General features: G+C 44.5%; 1 protein-coding gene across 4 annotated transcripts in view; it reads right to left on the bottom strand.

Annotated features, from left to right (window-relative positions):
• Positions 1-22,573, bottom strand: part of IPO11 (importin 11) — a 518,704-nt gene that overhangs the window by 414,106 nt on the left and 82,025 nt on the right. For all 4 annotated transcript variants that reach the window (XM_077286029.1, XM_077286021.1, XM_077286008.1 and 1 more), the window contains exon 6: positions 6,418-6,550. In XM_077286029.1, the coding sequence (XP_077142144.1) occupies positions 6,418-6,550 (133 nt within the window). The remainder of the gene's footprint in view (positions 1-6,417; positions 6,551-22,573) is intronic.

The following is a 22,573-nucleotide window of genomic DNA, read 5'->3' as shown; positions in this document are numbered from 1 at the left end:
TTTTCCTTGAGAAGAAGGCGGCCGCCACCTTAGGTTCTGCAGCTGTTTATTGACCTGCCGTCTGTACAGTCTTAGGTGCTCTACTTCTCTCAGGTATGCCATGCAATACCTCAGGAGCATCCGGATATTCCCTAGACTCTCCTTGGACCCGACAACCAGGAATGACACCATCCCATCTTCACCCACCTAGGCCTCGTCATCAGCCGGAATCCTTAGTCTCTTCACACCGGATTTATCCACCATCTCCTGCATCACTTTCCCAAATCTGCCAATGAGCTTCGCTACCAGAGCTCTGGGCACTTGGACTGTGTCCTCTACCAAGCCCAGACGACTTTGAGCTTTCCTGGCTTGCTCCAAACAACGAGTGGCCTCATTATTCCTCAACAGGATCATCTGTTTCGTGCGGAGGCACTGTAGGTGCATGTCCCTCAGGACAGCCACCCTCTTCACTGTGACTTCTTTAGTAGACAGTACCACCAACTGTTTCGTCTCCAATGCCCAGAGCACACTACACGCTTCTACTGCCTTTTTAAAGGCCTCATGCACACCCTCACTGGTACATGCATCTTGCGCCTCTTCGGGTACATCTATCACGCACTTGAAGAGCGGAGTCTCACTTTCTTCAGGAACGGACGGCTCCTGCTTTGCCATGGACCTTTCCATCAAGACACCTGTCACAACCGGGTGACTATCTTGTTCTGCTTTTAGCGCCAACTCCTCTTCAGCTTTACCCTCTTCCAGACCCCTGGTCAAGATGGGCATTAGCAGCTTCACCTCGTTACCACTCTGGTACTGACACGGGAAGTCTGCGACCTCCACCTCTTTCTCTTGTAGAGGGCCTTTTAGTGCTTCTCTGAGCACTACAATGTCTTCCTTTAGGGTCTCATACATACTTTGCCAAGTGAACAGGTGACCTCTGAGCTCAGAGACTACCTTCTCCAGCTCATCCACCCTGTGCTCAGCCGCTTGTCTCAGGACCCTTTCTCGTTCAACATGGTCTTTCACCGTCTCTTTAATCAATTCTATCTCGCTTTTCCCATCCTCTGGATTGGTGGGACATCCATCACTTGAGGAGGTATCTACTTTAGGCACCACTTCCTTGGTGGCCTCCTCCACTTCTGCACCCTCAGACTCTGCACTGTCAGGGTCGGCCCTCTCTTGGGTCTCAGCGGTGACATCATTAGGTTCGTCCCTTTTCCCTGGGACTTCAGAGTACTTCATACACCCCAGGTCCTCGGCATCTTCCGTCAATTCTTCACATAGAACAACTGGTTCAGCCCCTTCGCCTCTTTGACGTCTCCGGCGACGGGAGGAAGACTTGCCATTTGTACCTGAGTCAACCTCATTGCACTCTTTCCCACTGGCATCACCGTCTGAATGGGAGTCACCACCAACCGTCACCACAGGTCCTGGACCCCGTCCTCCACCCGTCACCACAGGTCCTGGACCCCGTCCTCCACCCGTTACCATAGGTCCTGGACCCCGTCCTCCACCCGTCACCACAGGTCCTGGACCCCGTCCTCCACCTGTCACCATGGCACATGCGCTTGATACTTGCCACGACTTGTCACAGTCACCCCCAGAGTCTGTGTCACACTCCACAGTATGATGACCCCGCAAGTCACTCTCTGTCTGGGTGTCAGCTCCACTTGTTTTATCCACCGGACTCCTACCAGTCGTATTGTGGCACACTTCAGGTGACGTCAGGTCAGTTAGTTGGGCAGTCGCACCTTTTCCCTTGGTCAGGCCTACCTTAGGACTGTCAACTCTAGGGGGCGCCTTCTCAACATTACTACCTCCCATCCACATTATATCCACAAACACTTCACCCTTTTCCCACAGTGCTTCCAAATCTTGTCCTATCACCATAGGACAAGGCAAGTTCGGGACTACTGCCACCTCATGATATGTGGAAACCTCCGCTGCGACAACGTAGATAGTGGCTACCTGAAGACGTTTAGTGTCGCCAGGTGACACAGAATTTCCTGGAAGGGTTCTCAGCAAAGACGCTTCTCTCCCCGGGTCTATCAACGCCCAGACACACTCTCCACCCAGCCAAAAAGGACACAGTCGTGACTCCTCACTGATTGCCGCCCCTTTTTTTGGCTCCGCCCCCTTTCTGGGCAAGTGCTCTGCTTTTTGACACCACCCCTGTTCGGGATTCAGCCCCCCTTCGGGATTCCACCCCTTTTTGGGCCATTACCCCTGTTCGGGTTACCGCCCCTTTTGGGGACTCCACCCCCTTTTGGGCAACCATCTCCATTTGGGTCAGGGCTCACTATTAGGGATACTCCCCTCCCTGGGATACACCCCGTGGACTTCCCCACGGCATTCAGGCCCCAGTTCGCACAGTACACCCCTTTGTCTCTGGGCTTGTACTGGCCCTTTAAGAGTCAGCACAACTTGGAGGAAAAGGGAGAGAAAAAAAAATTATTATTTTTTTTTTCCTTCGTTTATATGTCACTACACCAGCTCCTGCTGGTACTGCCACAGCTCCCGCTGCAGTCACATACAACCGGCACCTCCGGCTGCCAACCACAAGCCACTGCAGCTCCGTCTGCTGTGGAACCTCTTGCTGGAACTTGCAGTTACGCCTCACAAGGCTCTACCGCCGACTTCGTGGACCCGCCAATCCACAGGACGCCGCTTGTCCCCTTCGTAACCCCGCCGAGTTACAGCCAGACGCTTGTCAGCTTCGTAACCCCGCCGAGTTACAGCCAGACGCAATCTTCGTGGCCCCGCCGAGCCACAGCAATTAACTCCCACGTGTGCGTGGTGGATCGTTGCCCGCATTCTCCACCAAATGTAAGACTATTCCTACTGAGTGTGTTGGGGGACACTCGCTTGGCCGCGATATTCAGCACGCGGGCACGTTTTTTTAAAACAAAACAGTCCATACAGTTTATTATGCCTCATAAACCATACCATGAGCAGTCCATTTACATACTGAACCAAGACCTCACTTTAAGTTTCAGGCCCTTATTCTGTGGCAACTAAACACGCTGGTCCACACTGACCAGTTGCCGCGGGTTACCACACAGTTCATGTTACAAGCACCAACGGTTTATGGAGGTACCTTATGGGAGCTCCTGCTCCTTCTGCTGACTCCTTGTCAGACCTCTCTCCTGGGGAAACTGCCTTACGGGGTTCACCAACTTGCCTGGCCGGCACACATCAGTCAGTCCAGAGCCACCGAAGGCCGGTAGCTTCCCCAACACCGATCAACCAGGTCCACAGTCTCTCAGGTGCTCCAAGAAGACTCCACTCACAGGAGCTTCTAACACAGACTGTCCAGGACCATGATCACACTGTGGTCTTCAGAACGTCCATCCCACCTGGGACCGTCCAACCACAGAGGCATGTGGCCTGTCTGGGTGCTATTCAGGACTTAGTCCAACACCACAGGCCACCAGGTCCAAACCATGTGCTTTCCAGGGAGCCTCCTCCCAGGTCTTCCAACACAGGCTTCCAGGACCTTGCACTTGGACCTAACAGATCCAAACACTGGAACCACACAGGAACCACACAGGAACCATGTGACCCACACCCTGGCCACATTATGTACCCGTAACTACACCCACAGTAATGGATCACATGGGCTGGTCACGTGATCCTGACATCACTGCAGGTCGATTCTCACGGCCTCAATACGACTCCGTGCACATACCGGGGAGACCATGCAGCGCCCCCTACCTGTTACAGGGGTCACTGCATCACAACACCTATGAAGATATTGCATTACAAACCAGACGTTTGCAGCTAGAATAGTCATTTACCACATTAACAATGCATAGAGTGTATTTCTAAATCATTTAATGTTAAATTCATTGGAAAAAACTGCACTTTTTTTTTTTCAAAAATAAGTATATATACAGTATATATACAGTGGGGCAAAAAAGTATTTAGTCAGTCAGCAATAGTGCAAGTTCCACCACTTAAAAAGATGAGAGGTGTCTGTAATTTACATCATAGGTAGACCTCAACTATGGGAGACAAACTGAGAAAAAAAAATCCAGAAAATCACATTGTCTGTTTTTTTATCATTTTATTTGCATATTATGGTGGAAAATAAGTATTTGGTCAGAAACAAAATTTCATCTCAATACTTTGTAATATATCCTTTGTTGGCAATGACAGAGGTCAAACGTTTTCTGTAAGTCTTCACAAGGTTGCCATAGACTGTTGTTGGTATGTTGGCCCATTCCTCCATGCAGATCTCCTCTAGAACAGTGATGTTTTGGGCTTTTCGCTTGGCAACACGGACTTTCAACTCCCTCCAAAGGTTTTCTATAGGGTTGAGATCTGGAGACTGGCTAGGCCACTCCAGGACCTTGAAATGCTTCTTACAAAGCCACTCCTTCGTTGCCCTGGCGGTGTGCTTTGGATCATTGTCATGTTGAAAGACCCAGCCACGTTTCATCTTCAATGCCCTTGCTGATGGAAGGAGGTTTGCACTCAAAATCTCACGATACATGGCCCCATTCATTCTTTCATGTACCCGGATCAGTCGTCCTGGCCCCTTTGCAGAGAAACAGCCCCAAAGCATGATGTTTCCACCACCATGCTTTACAGTAGGTATGGTGTTTGATGGATGCAACTCAGTATTCTTTTTCCTCCAAACACGACAAGTTGTGTTTCTACCAAACAGTTCCAGTTTGGTTTCATCAGACCATAGGACATTCTCCCAAAACTCCTCTGGATCATCCAAATGCTCTCTAGCAAACTTCAGATGGGCCCGGACATGTACTGGCTTAAGCAGTGGGACACGTCTGGCACTGCAGGATCTGAGTCCATGGTGGCGTAGTGTGTTACTTATGGTAGGCCTTGTTACATTGGTCCCAGCTCTCTGCAGTTCATTCACTAGGTCCCCCCGCGTGGTTCTGGGATTTTTGCTCACCGTTCTTGTGATCATTCTGACCCCACGGGGTGGGATTTTGCGTGGAGCCCCAGATCGAGGGAGATTATCAGTGGTCTTGAATGTCTTCCATTTTCTAATTATTGCTCCCACTATTGATTTCTTCACTCCAAGCTGGTTGGCTATTGCAGATTCAGTCTTCCCAGCCTGGTGCAGGGCTACAATTTTGTTTCTGGTGTCCTTTGACAGCTCTTTGGTCTTCACCATAGTGGAGTTTGGAGTCGGACTGATTGAGGGTGTGCACAGGTGTCTTTTTATACTGATAACAAGTTTAAACAGGTGCCATTACTACAGGTAATGAGTGGAGGAAAGAGGAGACTCTTAAAAAAGAAGTTACAGGTCTGTGAGAGCCAGAAATCTTGATTGTTTGTTTCTGACCAAATACTTATTTTCCACCATAATATGCAAATAAAATGATAAAAAAAACAGACAATGTGATTTTCTGGATTTTTTTTTCTCAGTTTGTCTCCCATAGTTGAGGTCTACCTATGATGTAAATTACAGACGCCTCTCATCTTTTTAAGTGGTGGAACTTGCACTATTGCTGACTGACTAAATACTTTTTTGCCCCACTGTATATATATCCACACACATTAGATTTATTGTAAAGACCTCTGTGGGGACATTAATTGAATTTAAATTAAAAAAATATATATATTTTGCAATTTTTTACTGCCACTCGTTCATACAATTAAAAACTTTTTTTTTCACTGCCCCAATTGACTGCCTCAGAATATATTGCAGATCTGGTCCAGAAACAAGTTGCAAGTCCCATGGGCACTGCAATGGGTGGTAAAAGTCCTTGTCATTATTAATCCCTTATCAGTGTAAAAGACTACACTGCATTTGACCAAGCCGAAAATCAGTAAAGGAGCTTCAGTTAGAACGTTCATTCCTGATCGTGAGCCTGTATAAAACATGCCAGCGATCACATTTTGCCCATTTATTGGAAGACTGGATTGTTAATGAAAGTATAAGATTTGGGAATCTGTACTGTCGATGTGGATGCCCCATGACTTTAGTGGGTGCCTGTGATCCGCCAATATGGGTCTGCTATTCTTCGCATACTCTGATTGCTCTAGATGTTTTAGGCATGTTGCTCAGAGTTGTAGATTTAATAGCAGTGAATACATTTGTAAAATCCTGGGCGTTGGATGTGAGCCCTTCGAACCTCCTCCTACCTGCTGGAATCCCTGTTGTCATCTCTGATGCATTGGCACGGTGCAACATCATTGCTACAACATGATGCACGCATGACGTTGGGCCAGGACTATTATTTAAAAGAGACGCCAGTGGGTAGGATGACGTGTGAAAGGTTCCTGTTGAGCAACCACAGAACACTGACGTGGGCACTGGACCAGGGTACCACCAATCTCTAGGATTCCATGTCTCTGGAAAGCGACAGGTTGGAGATCACAGCTCCAGAACCATGACGGAGGAGTGACTTGATTGTCCTACTAGGAAGTTTGGGTAATCAAGAACCTTTAAACTATAGTGTGCACCTTTTAACGAGAGTGAGGCTCTTTCTAAGGAGCTACCAGCTGCCGATTCCCCTTCTGCGCAGACCTGCCGCAGGAACGTGTCAGCGTGATGATTCCACAGGCAGCAGGCAAAGCCGTAGATCTCCGCTGCCAGCTAGAAAGCAACATAGAAAAAAAAAGATCAGAGACGGAAATTATCAATCCAAGTGTTGTCAGAAAGCACAAGTCAAGAGTGAAGAAAACGCTTCACTAAATCAAAGTTAAAATGGCATGCAGCATCCAGTCACCTTACATTTACTGCAAGATTAATCTACAGGAAACCGCAGTCAGTGAGTTCCCTAAGTGACTGACAATGATCCATACTATGCAGTGCAGGGAATTAACGTGAAAAATTACTCTGTCTTTAAAGTCCAGCGGAGTCGGAGGAATCTCCTGTGACTTTGGTGACAGATAAACACAGCAGAGGAAAATATATTACACTTTATTATCAACACAAGTGGATAGAAAATGTCTCCATGGCTAAGACCGTACGTCTCAGAAGGTCGGGGTAAGTCACTAATGAACACTAGTTTAGAGGTCGGAATAATCCATTTAATAGATTAGCTGGTACTGATCTTGTGTTACAGTCTGCATTATGCTCCATAGTTATATGGTTACAGTTCTCGATCAATTATACATTATCCATTGCTAGATTATTCGTAGACCACAATGGTATTTATTTTGGAAAAGCATCCAGCGCTTCTTTTTGATGCCATTACTACCTCCTGCGGTCGGCATTCCACAATCTGACTGCTCTAACTGTAAAGAACCCTTTCCTGTTTAGATGCCAGAATCCCTTTAACTCTACAAGTAATAAATGCTATAATTGTTCTATTGTCATTTGTAAGGTCCTAGGAAGGAATAAGTCATGTGCCTGTCCTTTATATTAACCATATAAGTATTTATACATGTAAATGAGATCTCCTTTGAGATGACTTTTTTCTAAACCCAACTTCTCTACCTCTCCGTAGTAGGAGAGGCCTTCCATCCCATGTATTAATCTAGCTGCAACCTTTGAATCAACTCTAAATTTCCAATATCTTTTTTTCAAATGTGGAGACCAAAACTGAATCCCATATACATAAAGTGGCCTTAAAAGTGATTTATCGAGGAGTAATATTATATTTTTACAGATCTATCTTGTTAGTTTTTGCAGCTGCTGCTTGACATTCAGTGCTGCTGCTTAACATTTCGGTGCATTTATACTGTTATAGTTACCAAAAGTTAGCCTAAGGTCACACAGCGTTATTTTCGCTCATCCCAGAGAATCAGGCCGATTACGCTAATCACACAATGGTCAGAGTATGATCGTGGTGTGATCCAATTTTCTGGGATGTGAAGACGACAGAAAATAAAACATTTCTCCATCTTCTCCATTCTGTCAGTCTGTGCCGCACGTCATCCCAGTGAAGTGCGATGGTTTCCACGGAGTCATACACTTAAATGGCCGAATGTGATCCGGTTTACAGATTCAAGCTGTGTGCTGAGATTTTTTGCCTCAGATAGACTCGGTCTGAGTAAAAACAAATCTGACATGTGCACGGCCCCATAGAATAACATTGGACCGAGTGCAATTCGATGTTTTGTCGGATCACACTCAAAACGAAAATACGTTCACGTGCAAGGCCCTTAAATGCAGCAATACAATTACTCCGTACGAGGTGCCCAACTCTAGATAGATCAACATTACACCTTGAGGAAGGTAGGGAGCCTCAGCGCTGGGATCCAAATTCCAAGAGGCAGCAACAATGGAGCTGGAGGGAGCTAATCCCGCTGGTGGAACACAGCACTGGAAGCAGTAGAAAAAAAAGGATTGTAGATAGCATATCATCCAGGTAAAATTCACACAAGTTTATTTATTAATCCATGGTAAAAAATGAAGAAAACCCATAAGCCAGCCAGACGCGTTTCAGGTGCAGTGTGCACCCTTAGTCATAGGATATCAGAAAAGAAAAAAGACTTACAGTATATAGCGAGGAATGTCCAATCCCAGCACAATGCTGATTACTTATCAAATACAGCAGGTGAAAGAAACCACAGACGTGACAAGCTATTAATATATGTAGGACAGATCGTTCTTAACATTCATTCCATTAGGGGACTTGGGGTTGAGAAGCAGAATCCAGAATGCCTCCCTCATCATTAAAGTCCTTCTCCAACCCAAAAAAATGCTTAGTCACTCCAGAACAGGAGCCATTATTGCAGGTTACATTGGATACATGTTCCGCTATTGGTTTTTTGAGCTTGCGGATTGTACAGCCAATATAGTTAATATGACATTGCAGACATCTGATACAGTATACTACATGATTGGTGTCGCAATTAATAAAAGACTCAAATTAATGGTGGATGAAACAGGAAAAACCGTGTTCCATTCAGGGCATATTTGCATTTATTACATCTATTCCCCCCACATTTATGGAAGCCCCTAATAGACAGCCAGGTGGAAGGGGAGCTGGGATTTTTTAGAAGACTGGGAGACAGCATGCTGCCGAGGGCGAGTCCCCTTTTAGCAACGCATCTGCAGCCCGGCTTAATAATTGTACGTAAAGTGTCATCTTAGCTGGTGGTGACAGGTAGATATTTCCGAATAATCTCGCTGATTTGGGGGAACTGGGGACTGTAGGGAGTAGGAAAGGCTAATGTGGCTGGGACACTGTTCGCACGGGACATAGGTGCGGAATCACATCTAGGTATTGGCACCAATACGTTTTACATGTCACTGTCAGGTCCCATGGCTGCAATCCTTACAGCACTGACATTACTGAAGTGTGAAATCAGAGTCCAGGGTTTCCCAAGTTTTCATTTATAGCAGGAAATAAAAAATCGGAGACAGTGGAAGAGACAAGGGAAGGAGGTTTTCCAGCTAAATGACAATATTTTGCCAAACAGCAGAAATTCCTATAAAATAATAAAAGCATTAAGGGCATGTTCAGACGCTGATTTCTGCCGCAGATCTCCTTACTGATTATGGAACTGTATTGCTGCTAATCCGTGCATGGCTGAGCGCTGCAGCTTCGGTTTCCATTGGGCACATTTTTTTTTCTGTACCGATCTAAGATCTGCGCTGTATAAACGACATTAAATTCAAGCTGATATTGGTGCAGAAATGAGTATCAGTATGAAAAATCAGCTCTAATATTGTCCTTATCAATCCCCTGCAGTTCCCATGCCGCTGCATGTCTGGTCCCCAGCCGGTCTTTGTTCACTGGGCTTCAATAAAATGATGAGTGACCGCTGCAGCCAATTAGTGATTGTGGCAGTGGTATGAGGAAGTGATTGAATTCAGCGGTCACATGCTGAGTAGATATGTGGTCACTTGAGTTAGGAGTGAACAGAGACCGGCAAGGGATTGCAAAGCATTGACATGGGGTTAGAAAACCTCCGTATACACCATATAAGTTGGACTGGCTGACCATCCAATGTGTCCGGGGTCATCCTGACTTCTTCCTGACAGATGATGTTGGGGAAGACCCTTTTAATCTCACGCTAGATAAGCTGATGCCAGTAGTGGCTGAGTTGAGCCTACCATTAATATGTATGGGGTGCAGAGAGTGATAGGCACCAGAACGGCCATGTTTACTCCCGGTATTAGCTGAGACCATTCCTGGCTTTTGTACCAGATTTCCGGTGTTCAGTTTACCAATAAGTCACATTTTCACCTATTACATTTCCTACAGCCGGTCTCATCTCCGGCAATTACAATTAGCAGCAATATTAGACGCTACTTGTCTGAAGTGCAAAAACATATTGCGCAGTTGGATAAAATACCACTGGAGCGGCAGCGTTATACTAAAGGAACAGAAACATTTCTTGTGAACCTTACAGACAGCGTGTTATCAGAAGGGACATTTCTCATCGCAACCCAAACTGCGTGGGGGTCTTTTACTTCTTATTCCCAGCTCTATACTCCACTTTAATCACAGCAGTGTAAAGGATAATGATTCCTAGCACACGTACAATACCGGCTGGGGTTTTACCATAATAAACTCTTAGCACGTTTTGCCCATTTGAGCTATAAAAACCACAATGAGTAAAGTCCTGGAAAGAATCACAGCTTAGTTTTTCTTTAATGCTACCTCGAAAGTGAATCCTAATGCTTAAAGGTGGTGTTCACCTTTGCAACATTTGTTTTTCTTAAGTACATGTAGTTATAGCTAAACTTTGCAATAGGGTTTTATTAAAACATTTAGCACCATTTGGCTTTTGCAGCCTTTTTTTGTAAATTCAACTCTGATGTGGTCTGTGGTCATAAATCAGATGAGAGGAGATCATAAAATGACTGCTTGACCTCAGATAGACTGTATTCTGTGCGACTTCAGCCAAAACAGACTCCGGTCAAGCAGGAGGAGGCAACGCTGGGTGGGGGAATAGCCTGTTTGTAAATCTCATTGACCTCTCCCTACTGCTGAAGCTAGCTGGATCCCCTAGAGCAAAGAGCTGGCGTGCTCCACGTTTTTTGTAAACCATACAATTAAAAATCCCTCCGTTCTTAAGAATGAAGAGGATTATTGATAAGACATAAATGTGCTTGTTTTTACAAGCAATTTGCAACTTTACCCATTTAGCTTTGCTTTTAGCAAGCAGATGAATAAAAGAAAATTATCTAGGAAGGTGTGCACAGCATCCAGCAGTTGGTTTCCCTTTAAATATTGGTCTTATTTATGACGTTCTCCTAAAATTCAGATGGCATCTTCAAATCCATCTAGCAAACTCCTATTACCTCTCTCTAAAATCACAGCAGGTGTAAGGCTACGAGTGGAATGTTTCATTGATGAGGATTTCAATTACTGAAGCAAAATAATTATCTCTGTGCTCTCAAGAAGAGATGGATGATTATCCGCCTTCTACTTTATCCATAAACGGGAGACCGCAAAATATCAATAAGGATGTGGAGCAGCAGCCATTTCCCAAACCTCGTCAGTTTTTTTTATCAACTGGAAAAGTGTTCATCAATAGACATCAATTATCACGGCGTAGTAGAAAACTGCATGAGAACTTGATTGGGCTAATGGGCCACTTAAATGTACGGTAAGCAGGTATAACCGCATCTGCTCCGGGCTGAGCTGATTATTCAGCCGCAGCACAAAGGAAGCATGCAGCCTTACATGGGGCTGCCGTTTCATCACATATTTAGGAGCGAAGAGACCAAGAGATGTTTTCCGCATGAAGTGGACAATTAATCAATAACTAATTCCAATATAATGTGCGGTGTATGAATGTACAGAGCGTTATTACCTCTGGGATATGTAGAGAGCGCCCATACGTCAAATTTGTGCCATCTCAAAATTAACAGGCAGGCTTTTAGGCTATGTGCCCACGTTGCAGAATGTAGGAAGAATTTTCCTCATCAAAACCGGACACCCTTGGCAGGAAATCTGCTCACATTTCTCTCGCGTTTTTGAGGCGTTTTTTTCATGCGTCCCAATACAATTCTATAGCGGCAAAATCGCCGCAATTCTGCAAAATGAATGAACACGGTGCGTTTTTTTCCGCGATGCGTTTCCGCTGCGGGAAGAAATGCAGCATGGGCACAACCATTGCGGAATGCCATTAAAAATAATGGGATGCAGTTTGTAAGCGTTTTTAAGCATTTCCACGGCGGAAAAAATGCAGCAAAAACGTTTAAAAAAACGCAACATGGGCACATAGCCTTACTGACAATGTCCCAGGAAGCCCTGTACCCCCTGCCTCAAATCATGGTTTCTTTTGCTAGCCCACTAAAAAAGTTTGAATGGTTCCTAGAGTGGTCTAACCTGACCTACATCTCTGGTTGTAACGTCAAGGTTCGGATTAGTGATGAGCGAGTGTACTCGTTGCTCGGGTTTTCCCAATCCGCTGCGGATCCGCAGCAAAATCCGCAACGTGTGCAAAAAGCCTTAGTGTTCGGAGATTTAGTTTTCATCGCAGCAGATGAATGATTTACAGCTAAGAGACAGCCTAAGTACATGTGGGGGTTGCTTGGTTGTTAGGGAATCCTCACATGTATTCTAGCTGGCTAATAGCTGTAAATCATTCAGCTGAGGCAATGAAAACTAAATCTCCGAGCACTAACAAATACTCGGAGACCACCCGAGCAATGCGTATACTCGCTCATCACTAGTTCTGATCCATTGTGGTCAATACCTGCCCATATTCTCTGTTAGGGCGCAGTCAGACCGCCGTATAAATCGGACCAAGGTCGGAATGCAGTGCACGGCCTGACCGGTGGCCCTCCCAACCAGAGTGTGACAGCGGAATAGAAATATGTGAATCTGTCACACTCCTGTTTGCAGAGCTGCCGGCCAGTCCGTGTACTGCGTTCCGACCTCGGACCAAGTTATACGGCTGCCTGACTGAGCCCTCAGGGCTTCAGAGTGAACCCTATGTGCACTCCAACAATTAGTCAAAGAGGACAGCCATTTAAATTGCATTTAATTGTGCTTTTCTAGGAGGGTGGCAGCCAATGCCCAAGGGTGGTGCCCAATACAGAATGGAACTGGAAATCTTATCTGAATAAGGAGTTAGAGTAATGTTCAATCACCGCACACTCTTGGTAGATGCTTGTGAGGACTTTATTATACAGGTGTAGATGCAGCTATAACACAATTCATGAATAAGGAATTGGTGCAGGGATAGAGAAAATGATGAGACGACAAGAACATAACGTTTCAACCCTCATAGGGTCGTATTCATATATTCGCTGTTAGCAAAATTCACTGAACGGTGTAAAGGATATCCTGCTTGCAAAAGGACACGTGGGTCCTGGGTAGGTCCAGCGCACCTGCGCCTTGGATTGTAGGCTGCAAGGACATTGCTATACTACCTGTCTGAATAAGGAGTTAGTCTCTTTAACGTGAGACATTTTGCAGCTTTTATCATAAAAGGAGATGCACACACATGGATTTCTCAGGAACCACTCATGGGATCAGATATCGAGGTGTCATTTTCTTCACCTTTCTATGACCTGCATGTCCAGAAAGACAGCTTAAGAGGATTCATTCTACCAAAAGGTGCCCTTTAAAACTTGAACACATGCACACCAAGTCATTTTTACATTCTTTCGAGGGTTTTCAGGTGGTTTCCAAAGCGGAATATGCCTGAAAAAGACGTTATGCGCACACATTCTAAAAGGGAATGTTTTATGACGCGCTTTACATTTGAAAACGCATGTCTTTATAAAAAAAAATTTAAAAATGCGCACATACTTGTAGACATGGGTAATATATCTAAAGGTGGAGTCGACATACATACGAGCGACCACCTTGTCTTCCAATCCACAACTGAAGGCAAGCACTGCCTTACCTACTAAACCAAGAGTCCTGCCATAAAATATCTAAACCTAGGCGTACACTAGAGATTTTGGAGCAAACATAACTGACGACGACCAAAGGCAGAGAAAGTCTGGATGCCAACAGGGCCGCTAAAGCCAGCGATTGGCTTCAGCTGTCAGGTCACTAGAGGAGCAAGTCATCGCATTCTTCTCTGATGGTCGGCGATAGATCCATATGACGGAAGATGAATATACCTCTATTTTTTATTTTGATAAGATCCATACAAATCAAGTTTCTGTGATACTATACGATCACAGAAAAAGAAGAGATCTATAAAATGGTTAAAAAAAATTCAAAGTTTACTGAGAATAAATATAAAACCATAAATAAAAAAAACTAAGTAAAACATGGAGTACCCCCTAGAGCAGTGCTTCTCAAGTCCAGTCCTCAAGAGCCACCAACAGATCACGTTTTCAGGATTTCCTTAGTATTGCATAGGTATGGAATTAATGGAATGAGCAGGTGATGAAATTATCACCTGTGCAATACTAAGGAAATCCTGAAAACATGACCTGTTGGTGGGTCTGAGGAATGGAGTTGGGGAACACTGCCCTAGAGGAACAACAAACACCTGTATATAACAACAATAGTATAGACCAATAGGCTAAGAACCCAGCAAGAAGCCAGTGAGATGGAAAAGAGGTCGGGGCAGAGGACACACCAGCCTGTTACACCTTTTGTGGCAGCGAATTCACTGACTATACGTAACTATACCATTCACATTTAAACAGATATTATGGTATTTTGGGAAACAGCACTGTCGGATTAATGACATCATCTTGAGACCTTGGCTATCCTTGAGTATATTGGGAAGTTTATACACTGCTCAAAAAAATAAAGGGAACACTAAAATACCACATCCTATATATCACTGGATAAAATATTCCAGTGGCAAATATTTATTCATTATATAGTGGAATACATTGAGAACAATAAAACATAAAAATGATCAATGTAAATCAAAATTGATATCCCATGGAGTTCTGGATTTGGAATGATACTCAAAATCAAAGTGTAAAATCAAATTACAGGCTGATCCAATTTCAGTGAAAATGTCTCAAAACAAGAAAATGATGCTCAGTCGTGTGTGTTGCCTTCACTTGCCTGTATGAGCTCCCTACAACTCATGCTCCTGATGAGGTGGTGGATGGTCTCCTGAGAGATCTCCTCCCAGACCTGGATTAAAGCATCAGTCAGCTCCTGGACAGTCTGTGGTGGAACGTGACGTTGGTGGATGGTGAGAGACATAATGTTCCAGATGTGCACTGGATTCAGGCAAGCCAGCCCATAGCATCAATGCCTTCATCATGCAGGAACTGCTCACACACTTCAGCCACATGAGACCTAGCATTGTCATGCATCAAAAGGAACCCAGGACCCATTGCACCTTCATATGGTCTCACAATGGGCTGAGGATCTCACCCCGGTACCTAATAGCAGTCAGGGTACCACTGGCTAGCACATGGACACCATTACCGACCCACTGCCAAACCAGTCATGATGGAGGATGTTGCAGGCAGCAGAACATTCTTCACGGCGTCTCCATACTCTATCACATGTGCTCAGTGTAACCCTGCTTTCATTAATGAAGAGCACAGGGCACCAATGTCGAATCTGCCAATCTTGGTGTTCTCTGCAAATGTCAATCGCCCTGCACGGTGTTGGGCTGTAAGATCAACACCCACTTGTGGACGTCGGACCCTCATGGAATCTGTTTCTGACAGTTTGAGTAGACACATGGAAGTTAGTGGCTTCCTGGAGTTCATTTTGCAGGGCTCTGGCACTGCTTCTCCTTGTACATAGGAGAAGGAGGTAGGGGTCCTGCTGCTGGGTTGTTGCCCTCCTACGGCCCCCTCCACGTCTCCTTGTGTACTGGCCTGTCTCTTTTCTTGCCACAGCTCGCACTGATGTGCCATCCTAGATGAGCTGCACTACCTGACCAACTTCTGTTGATTGTAGACACCGCCACATGCTACTGTACACTCTCTCTTCGAGTGAGAGCAATGAAAAAAGGCAAAACTGATCAAAACAGCCAAAAATTAGAACAGAGAAATGGTCTGTGGTCACCCCCTGTAGAACCACTCCTTTATAGCGGATGGCATGCTAATTGCCTATCAGCAGGAGAAATTGATTCACAATCGGTATTGCTTCATAACTGGACAGGGTGATTTCACAGAAGTGTGATTGACTTGGAGTTACATTGTGTTGTTTTTGTTGAGCAGTGTATGTTCTGTATATGCATTAGCATTATATTATCCTGTACCTTTATAAAGGCTTAGCCTATTGGTCTATACCATTGTTGTTATTGTCACGCGGCCTCCTCTGCCGCCTCCTCTGCTGCCTCCTGCACCCGCTTATACTTACCGGTCCCCGGCGTGGCTCTTCTGCGGCGTCCTTCCTCCAGCGCTCGCTCCCCGCCTCTGCTGCTCGTCGGGTGCGCGCGCACGCCAGGTTCTTTTCTGCGCGCGCGCGCACCTCTAACCTCTTCTGGCTCCTTCTGTCCGGTCCCCTCTATCATCCTGGAGGACCCTCTTCCCCCGGAAGTAAGGCGCAGCGCTTCTATTTCTTCCTGTCTGCATCTCACCCCTGTGCCTGATGATCACTTGTCTATCTCAAGTGCTCCTGGCCGCACGTGTGTTCTGTGCGTCTGCTGGTTCTCTGATTCCGTGCTCTGCTTTCTCTCCACAGAACCTCACAGTACTCGACAGTCCTTGTCGCTTTGCAGTTCCTGTGTTCCCGCAGTCCTTGTCACTCTGCAGTTCCTTGTGTCCCTGCAGTCCCTGTCGGTCTTCAGTTCCTGTGTTCCCGGAGTCCCTGTGTCTCTGCAGCCCCTGTGCTCCTGCAGTCCCTGCCTCCCTGCGGTCCCTGTGTCTCTACAGTGCTATCTTTCCTGAGTCCCTGTGGTACTCCGTTTGTCCTTTGTCTCTTCCGTTCCCACCAGTCTTAGTTTCTCTTCTACTCCTCACGGTCCTGACTCTCCGTTCGCTTCTCCCCTTTTTCTCGCCTTGGTCCCTCCGGCTTCCGTGGCGATAGTCCCTCACGGTCCTGCCCCTGACCTATCTGGTCAGCTCGTCCGTGGGGGGATCGTTGTCACGGTCTAGTGGGTCCACTCTTTCTACCTTGGTATGCTTACAGTTATATACAGATTTTTTGTGTTCCTCTAGAGCAGTGGTCCCCAACCTTTATGGCCTAGAGAGCCACATTCAGCTCTGAGAGAGGGTCGCGAGCCACAATCAGCTCCTGCCCCCTCATAGTAGTGGCAAACAAAGCCACCATTACAGGTATAATGATAACCAAAGCTTTTCCACAGAAATCATCCCAAAGCAGTATACCTAGATCCAGAGGTCCCCACAATACCCCCATTCAGTATTCTCCCAACACACTGTCACATCCAGCTCCAAGCACCTCATCTCACAGGTGGTGTCATCTTGTCTCCAGCGTACCATAGTTAAATTATCTCTAAACCTCTAAGACGAGTATATGTGGATCCAGATCTGCTCTTCTGTGCAGTGCTGCTCACACAAAATTCACCATTTTGAGATTTGCTCTTCATACCCGTTTGCTAGAACTGCAGCTAATGCACCAAGCTGGCAGACAGCCGCGAGCCACAATTCATGGGACTGTGAGCCACATGTGGCTCCCGAGCTACAGGTTGGGGACCTCTGCTCTAGAGGTACTCCTTTTACTACACAGTTTTTAATTTATGGTTTTATATTTATCCTCAATAAACTCTGAATTTTTTTTTAAACTATTTCATAGATCGCTTCTTTTTTTCTGGGATCATATGGTATCACAGAAACTTGGTTTCTATGTATTTTTTTAAAGTGCTATGCATTGTGTTGGACAACATTAATGTTTGAAAAGATCCATGCCTACAAAAAGATTTTTTTTTTCAAGAGTTGGACATTTCCTTTACGAGAATGTTTTCACTGCGGGGAGGAATCCACAGCGTATAATAAGAGAAACTTTCATTGACTGAAAAAATCTATCATGTCGATCCCATTCCATAGCGTGTGAATTTATGCTCTTGCTTTTTCACTGCGGATTTCACTTTGCAATGCATAGGATCTAAGGCAAAGCTACATGTAGTATAGCCAAAAATGAGTACAGGTGAATTTATATTATCTGATTTGAAGGAAGTAAAATGAAAGGTTTCAACTCTGTACGTAAGAAATACGGTACTTTTAGTTCTTTATGCTACTGTGGGTGCTCCAAGTCCAGGACAAGGAGTCATCCATGAGTCAGAACCTCCCACCGGCCGCGGCTCACAGCGTCATACTGTAAGATGACCTTTTCCTGTGCACATGATTACTACATGTATTTTACAGATTTCTAGCTACATTTTCAGCATTGTACCATAATCTACATGTTATATAACTATTGTACTGTTTATAATGCAAGCGTCAAATGACATATGATAAACGAGACACCTAGAAACCCCAAAATCCTTTATATATAGGGACATATTCTAATTTCTTGCTATATTATACACATAACTACACCAGCTACTGGTTCTCTATCTACCATACATTTCTCGTTATACCTACCTGCATCGTTCTTCCACCCTCTTTCTATAGAAATTAGTTAGTAAATTGCATTATTCCTATTAGTGGACAATTTCACCCAGTTATCTAAATGCAGATTTTCCTGTTTTTTTTTCTATATAAATTACAGACCTACAGTTTGATTTTTACAGTAACTTGTTAAACAGCTCCCCCATCTGGATAAAATATGTAATTACAGCTATATTAAAAAAAAATAGTAAAAATATACTGCAAAGTGGTTACATTAGGTCTACATATAACAAAAAAAATACCGTAAATAAAATAACCAAAACTTTCAGCAACAGAAGACAAATCAGATTTGGCAGCAGTTTGCAATGTGACAAGCTGTCATTTGTGGGATAACTGAGCTCCTTGTCAACTTTACAACAAGTAAAATAATAATTATTTTATGTATATGGCGCCAATATATTCCGCAGCACTTTACAATTAAGCAGGGACATATACAGACAATAAAGACATCACAAAGTAACACATAGTTCACCAGTTACAGGAGGAGTGAGGGTCCTGCTCGCAAGCTACAACCTGTAAGGAAATAGGGGGGACACAATAGGCAGAACGTGCTTGTCAGCCAATATCGAAGTGTAGTTATTAAGTGCTACTGGGTGCATGGAGGAAATGGAGACAGATGAATAGGAGGGATCTAATGAAAACCTAGAAAGAGGGAACAGGAAAAAGCTATTATAGTGACTTGAGGTGATAGGTCTGTGTAAAGAAATGTGTTTTTAAAGCATACTTTAAAATGTGGGCCTAGGTATTAATCAGATCATTCGGGGTAGTGCATTCCAGAAAACTGACGCAGCACGAGAGAAGTCTAAGAAAAGGAAATGCGATGTTCGGATTATGGAGGATGTTAGTCTTAGATCAGATGCAGCATGGACAGCACGGGTAGGGTGATAGGCATGAAGGAGGAGATATAGGGTGTTGCAGAAATGTGGAGATCTTTGTGGGTCAGAGAGATATGTTTCTATGTTTATTAATCTAATTAAAATATAAGAACACTTTTAGTGATTAAAAATAGTTATGGCTACAAAAGATTCAAGGACAAACTAATAAGAAGAGATGAGAAATGTACATTTCCTATGGTGTGCTAAGGTATTTATATCCAGTGATCTAATACAAACCATATGGCATCCTATAAAATTTATGCTGATGGTAATTAGCCCTAATTATACTACTTTATAAAAATTCAGCCCACAAAATGATAGTGGAGCTGAAAAAAGCAGGCAAACCAATAAGATTGACTAGATGACTAAAATATTGCCCTGGGAATTCACTAAGGTGTCGCCCTATGAATCCACTTGCCAACACCGACATATTACTAATAACTATATAAAATATATACATATAGCACAGTGCCCTAATAATCTGTAGGGAATGGGCAACCAGTGCAATGACTGGCACAAGGTGGAGGCATCGGTGTAGCAGCTGGACGGAAATATGATCCTGGCTGCCGCATTCAGCACAGATTGGAGAGGAGAAAGCCTGGTTAGAGGAAGACAGATCAGTACAGAGTTGCAGTAGTACAAACGAGAATGAAGGAGAGCGACTAAGTTTTTGCAGTTTCAAAGTAGAGAAAAAGTTGTATTCTGTGCATGTTTTTAAGATACAGGCAACATGAGCGAGTGAGTGATTAGATATAGGGAATAAAAGCGCATAAAAAAGTGCTTCTACACTTTAAATCGAAGACGTGTGAAAGTTGTCACAAATGTATTATAACCTTATTATAATGACCGCTTCTGATTCACGTCACTCTCTGGCCTAAACTTCAATTACCCGAGTCTTACAGATGGATAAAAGAGACAACAGGTTGGGACGCAGCGAGCAGCAGGTAAGATTTTAAGAGCATATTGCTATATTCACTATAGCAACTGGTTCCGAGGGGAAGAAATATATTCATTACATATGAAATTGAGTCTGCACTCTAAACTAGCTTGGGACCGTCACCGCAGGACTTGAAAATAACTTTCAGGCGAAGAGAAGGTAAAAGCCAATTACTTAATAGCAAGGATATTAGGAAAACGAGGGAGATGGGTGGGGGAGGGGATACGGCTGGCGAAGAGTTTCTCTCTACCCCTTGATATAATGATTGGGATTTACGTCGCACTTCATTTCAACCGTCAAGTCACGGAAAACCATTTCAAAACTAATTTAAAAAGCAGCTGAATAGAATATTTAATACTCGGTAGAAAAAAAAAAAAGTTTATGCTGCGCGACTCTTCGTTTTCAATTATGTAAGAGGATGACAAATTAACGAATGATGGCGGCTTTCGCGTGTCAGGACGGCTATTACACTTTTTTCTTATATAATGAATGCTTCTACCTGACAAGCAATCTACACGAGGCAAATAAGTAGTCGGAAGGAATAACGCAATGCCCTTCAACAAATGACGGCGGGTCCGTCAGTAATGCGATGCGGGAAGGCAGATCTCTCGTGGGCTGACGCAGTTACAGAGAATCGCAGTGTATGAGATAACGCACCGTTTTCCTCATTAACCCCTCGCCTCCGCAGCCAATCTTCATTTTTACTCCTACATTTTTCCTTTATTGTTTTGTGGGATGGACTGTAGCTTTGAATGTCTTGCATTACTATATAATGTACTGGAAAAAAATTCCAACTGGGGCAAAATGTTGAAAAGAATGTAATTCCACCATTGATTTTAGAGGTTTCACAGTATTCACTGTATGGTAAAAATGAATTGGCAGGACGATTCTCCGTTCCAGGACGGTCACGGCGATACCAGACATGCACAGATTTTTTTTCTTTTTAAAGAGGTTATCCAAGACTTTTACTATTTTTGCATATGGGGCTAAAAAATAACAGGTAGTAAGTTGCTAACTATCTGCCTGTTCTGCACGGGGACCACTTCTTCCAGCACGGGCGGTGACTATCCTGCTTCTTTTCACCTCCAGTCAACAGAGCAAGTTATTTTCTTCCATTCTGCTGTCGAAGGGGCGTGACTGCCAACGTCTTGCCAATTAACAGCCGGCTCCCCGCAGTTAGACAGCAGGGAGCCAGTGGTAAATTAGGATGATATTGGCAGTGACTCTTAATCAAGAGATCAGAGCAGAACAGTAGCAGCTGCTCTGTCTACATGATGTCAGCGGATAATGCAGAAACGTCGGCATTCGTGGTCTGTGACCCCTCTGAAATGAAAGAGATCGGCACTGGGCAGAACAGGCAGGTAGTTATCAATTACCTTATACTGCAGAGCATGAGTTTTCAGCAGAGGAGGGACACTGAGATGTGTGCATGAGAAAATACATAAGCTACTTACCGGTAGCAGTGTTTTTCAGGAGCCCATGACAGCACCACGAGAGAGGGGATCCGCCCTTCAGGGACAAGAAACCTACAGACATAAAAGGGCGGCACCTCTCTCCCGCATCAGTTGGTTTACAGAGCATGAGAGGACCTCCCTGGTTAGTAGCACATAAACAATTTAAAATATGGTACAATTCACCCTGTGAGTAAACTTAGTACTTAAAGGAAAAAGGAAGTGTTGACCCATACAAGAAGAGAGGGTAGGATATATAAGGGTGCTGTCATGGGCTACTGAAAAACACCGCTACCGGTAAGTAGCTTACGTATTTATTCAGTCGCCATGACAGCACCACGAGAGTCTTTCAGAGAAGTAAAAGAGACTAGGGAGGGACAACTGCTTCAAGCACCCTTCTCCCAAACGTGAGATCGGAGGAGCTACCCAGATCTAGTCTATAGTGTTTAAGAAAAATAGATGGAGAAGACTATGTGGCCGCCTTACAAATGTCTTCGACACCTCTGATCTCTCTGCCCAGGAAGTAGCCATGGCTTGAGTGGAGTGAGCTTTTATACCTTCCGGGATCTGCACACCACCTGCTGAATAAGCTAAAGAAATTGCCTCCCTGATCCATCTAGCTTGTGTGTTTTTGGACACTCTAAGCCCCTTTCTAATTCCCTGAAAGGATACAAATAGGGAATTATCTTTCTTCCAAGAGCTAGTAGCTGAAATATATCTAAGAAGACACCTTTTTACATCTAGAGAATGGAATTTTCGTTCTTTATCATTGGTGGGATAAGGACAGAACGAAGGTAGAACAACTTCCTGCAATCTATGAAATTTTAAAGCTACTTTTGGAAGGTAAAGAGTATCAGGTTTCAAAATGACTCTATCTTCTCTAAACTGCATGTATGGAGGCTGTCTAGACAGGGTTTGTAGATCGCTAACCCTTCTTGCGGATGTGAGCACGACTAAAAGGGCCGTTTTAAAAGATAGGACTTTAATT

Source organism: Ranitomeya variabilis, chromosome 1 (genome assembly GCF_051348905.1).
Source record: "Ranitomeya variabilis isolate aRanVar5 chromosome 1, aRanVar5.hap1, whole genome shotgun sequence".
NCBI lineage: Eukaryota > Metazoa > Chordata > Amphibia > Anura > Dendrobatidae > Ranitomeya > Ranitomeya variabilis.
Note: the sequence above shows the minus strand (reverse complement) of the source record. Positions and strands in the feature narration are given on the sequence as shown.